The sequence below is a fragment of the Anomaloglossus baeobatrachus genome, chromosome 11 (genome assembly GCF_048569485.1).
Source record: "Anomaloglossus baeobatrachus isolate aAnoBae1 chromosome 11, aAnoBae1.hap1, whole genome shotgun sequence".
In the NCBI taxonomy this organism is placed as follows: domain Eukaryota; kingdom Metazoa; phylum Chordata; class Amphibia; order Anura; family Aromobatidae; genus Anomaloglossus; species Anomaloglossus baeobatrachus.
In genome coordinates this window covers 53032432-53034460 of record NC_134363.1, presented here as the reverse complement: position 1 = coordinate 53034460, position 2029 = coordinate 53032432, and the positions used below count along the sequence as shown (strand labels likewise).

Here is a 2029-nt window from a genome sequence, read left to right as displayed (position 1 = left end):
GAGATCAATGACCACAACTTCTATATTCAAAAGTTTGCTATGGGGTACAGCTTTTTGTAGTCCTGTCCCTGCTAATCAATACATGTTCATGGGGAGGTTCTTACTCATTCTCGACAGAAGATGTCAGGGAATAAAAGGGATGTTGTATTTACATAGCTGTAGAAAAAGACATGGGACCACACATCCAAAACTCATAGATCGATCTATTGCAGCTGAGCAAACATTTGATTTCAGTTGTTGGACTTCTACCTGCCCAAGTCCATAGCAGTGGCCGGGAATAAGGGATGTCCTCTTAGCCTGAGACACAAAAGGGGTCACAGCTAAATTTAGAAGACATGATGGCACCTCCAAGTTCCTTTTCCGTATTCACTCATTACTAAGGATATCGACCTTCCCATACAAAGTCTAGACTCATATTTTGCTCATCACTTTTGGAACCCACTGGCGAGTAACCAAACAAGTCCATGGCTTCCTTGCAGTATTCCTCAATCTCCTTCACTTTGCTGATGTCCATGGTCTTTCTCCACTGCTGAACAAGTTTCGAAGATTGTCTAGAAAATGTCATGAACATGCTCTTGTCCTTAGCATCCCAGTGAGTGATGTTATATATCCACCTCTCCAAATCTGGGGTCATCTTAAGTCCAGAAAACTCATAGATTTTTTTTGTATTTGCAATGGGTTCCGTTGACAAATCCTCATGACGAATAAGCAGATATCTCCTCTTTAGGTGGTCTCCAGCTGCCTGGACCATTTTGTTTATGTTGGCTTGTGCTTTACAGATTGTGGCCATGACCGGACCATTTATGACTTTGTCGTGTTCCTTAAGCACAATCTCATCTTCAATTTTCAGTTTAAAGGATTTCCTTGATGATGATATTGCTCTTGGGTCTCTAACAAGGTGGATGATCCGAAGATCAAGTGCAGGGTCTCGAAAAAGTGGAACGAGAACAGAATAGTCTAGGATTCGTACTGTTTTCATGACCCTGTGACTGTAAGTGTCACATGTTTTTGCCATTTGATCGAAGGTGGAATTCTGACACTGTTGGAAACACTTTGACCGATTGTAGCCCTCTGGTGGTAGAGGATGTGAGCAAGATGGTGGTGAACACAAAGCTCGACTTTCTGCGAAGAAGGACATGCTGGAGATGTACTGGCCATCACCACCAGCATAATGTTGCAGTGGGGTAACGTCACAGGTGAAAAGCGAGTGGATGAGGTCTCTGACTGCGTAGTGTAGAAGTCTGGCCCCTTCTTTTCTAAATCTCATCCAGACCGAATGTCCTGGTTCAAAAAGATAAAAAACATCAGGGTGGTGATTGAAGATCTGCCCAATGAAGGAAGAGCCAGAACGCCAGGAAGATAAAATGAGAATATGGACGGGGGCCTTCTTTGTTTCGTAGGACTTGGAGATCAGACCGACTTCGTAATACCGGCATGAAAGGAAAATTATGTAGAAAAGTACACAGAAGTAGAAGACCAAACGGATGGACATGGTGTCGTGAAACCTAAAAACAAATTAAAGGTAATGAGGTGTAAGGAATACGCAGCATGAAGGGTTACCACATTTTCTACAACTAAAACGGAAATACGTTTAAGGCTTTGTTCACATTAGCATTGTTTTCCACACTGTTGTGGTTCCTACAAGAGACACTTGCCTTCAGAAATGTTGGAAATCTGATGGAGGCCATCAATAGATCTAAGGCTTTGCTCACATCAGCATTGTTTTCCACACTGTTGTGGTTCCTACAAGTGAGACTTGCCTTCAGAAATGTTGGAAATCTGATGGAGGCCAGCAATAGATCTAAGGCTTTGTTCACATCAACATTGTTTTCTACACTGTATTTGTTCCTACAAGTGAGACTTGCCTTCAGAAATGTTGGAAATCTGATGGAGGCCATCAATAGATCTAAGGCTTTGTTCACATCAACATTGTTTTCCACACTGTATTTGTTCCTACAAGCGAGACTTGCCTTCAGAAATGTTGGAAATCTGATGGAGGCCATCAATAGATCTAAGGCTTTGTTCACAT

General features: G+C 42.3%; 1 protein-coding gene across 1 annotated transcript; it reads right to left on the bottom strand.

Moving 5' to 3' along the window:
* Positions 1 to 376: 376 nt before the first annotated feature.
* LOC142255803 (carbohydrate sulfotransferase 4-like) lies at positions 377 to 1492 on the bottom strand. The gene has a single exon (XM_075327249.1). The coding sequence runs from the start codon at positions 1490 to 1492 to the stop codon at positions 377 to 379; it is 1116 nt and encodes a 371-aa protein (XP_075183364.1).
* Between the last annotated feature and the right edge of the window lie 537 nt (positions 1493 to 2029).

Bases quoted from the DNA above. Each gene is read 5' to 3' on its own strand.
- LOC142255803 (XM_075327249.1), bottom strand. From the start codon at position 1,492: ATGTCCATCCGTTTGGTCTTCTACTTCTGTGTACTTTTCTACATAATT.